Source organism: Acyrthosiphon pisum, chromosome A1, assembly GCF_005508785.2.
Source record: "Acyrthosiphon pisum isolate AL4f chromosome A1, pea_aphid_22Mar2018_4r6ur, whole genome shotgun sequence".
Taxonomy (NCBI): domain Eukaryota; kingdom Metazoa; phylum Arthropoda; class Insecta; order Hemiptera; family Aphididae; genus Acyrthosiphon; species Acyrthosiphon pisum.
This window is the reverse complement of record NC_042494.1, coordinates 16950623-16951772: the sequence shown is the minus strand read 5'-3', so window position 1 is coordinate 16951772 and position 1150 is coordinate 16950623. Positions and strand designations below refer to the sequence as shown.

General features: G+C 45.0%; 1 protein-coding gene across 1 annotated transcript in view; it reads left to right on the top strand.

Annotated features, from left to right (window-relative positions):
• Positions 1-7: 7 nt before the first annotated feature.
• Positions 8-1150, top strand: part of LOC100569718 (decorin) — a gene marked incomplete at its 5' end in the record, with an annotated part of 6342 nt that continues 5199 nt past the window's right edge. The window contains 1 exon segment of the mRNA XM_029486741.1: positions 8-726. Coding sequence (XP_029342601.1) covers positions 8-726 — 719 coding nt within the window.

Genomic DNA, 1150 nt, shown 5'->3' with positions numbered 1-1150 from the left:
GTATTACAGACGTTAAACCTAGAGCACAACTACATCAGCAAGCTATTTAACAACAGTTTCACCGAGTACCCGAACATCAAGAATCTGATGTTGTCGTTCAACAAGGTACACACCATCGAGCCCGGGGCGTTAGGGTCGCTTGCCGAGCTGGAAACGCTGGACCTGTCACAAAACGCCATCAAGGAAGTGCCAGCCGGACTGCCCAAATCGCTGATTCAGCTAAAGCTGAACGGAAACCCGGTGTTGGACATGTGGCAGCTGGAGACGGCCGTCGGACTGCGAGTGTTGCAGCTCAGGGGCTGTGACCTGAAAGCTTACCCGGCACTGGGCATCATGCCCAACCTGGTCAATCTGGACGTGTCCGAAAACGCAGAGATCTACGATCTGGACCCGGCCCAGCTGGCCGTCACGTGCCGCCTGGCCCGGCTCAACGTGACGGGCGCTACCAATCTGTTCCGACCCGGGACGCCGGGCGCTCACTGCAGATGCCGGCGCGTCGTCCAGTGGGCCCACACGTACAAGGTGACCGTTTTCGGTTTGGGCCAATGCCCGGACCCGCTGGCCGGAGACGGTGAGACCGACATCCATGACGACCCAAAGGACGAGGCCTGCGCCCGGACCCCGGAACAGGCCCTGGCCGCGTTCAAGGAGTGCATGGCCGAGTGGGAACACCGCAACACGCCCTACTGGGCCATCGTCTCTGGTATCGTCATCGTCGTGGCCAGGGTTGGGCAAATGATTGTATAAAAGTTTTATATGTGTCAACGTATTATACGTAACGTATTATACGTTTTATACGGTATAAAACAATAAAACCTTATTTTTTTTTAAAAATAATACCTAAATATCATTAGTTTATACTTACTATTTATAGGTGTTATATAGTGATTAAAATAATAATCCTTGTAGTTTTTTACACTTATTGTTGATGTTTTTTTAATTTTTATTAACAATATTAACTTTATTTAAATAAACACAAGTACAAAACTAAATACCTAACTTGAGAAAATATGTTTATTGTTAATTGTTATACATGTTCTTTCATTATATGTTTGTTAGTAATTTTGACTTTTAACTTTTAAGATACAATTTATTATTTAACATAGGTAGGTTCTTATTAATACATTATACATTTATTTATTTATATATT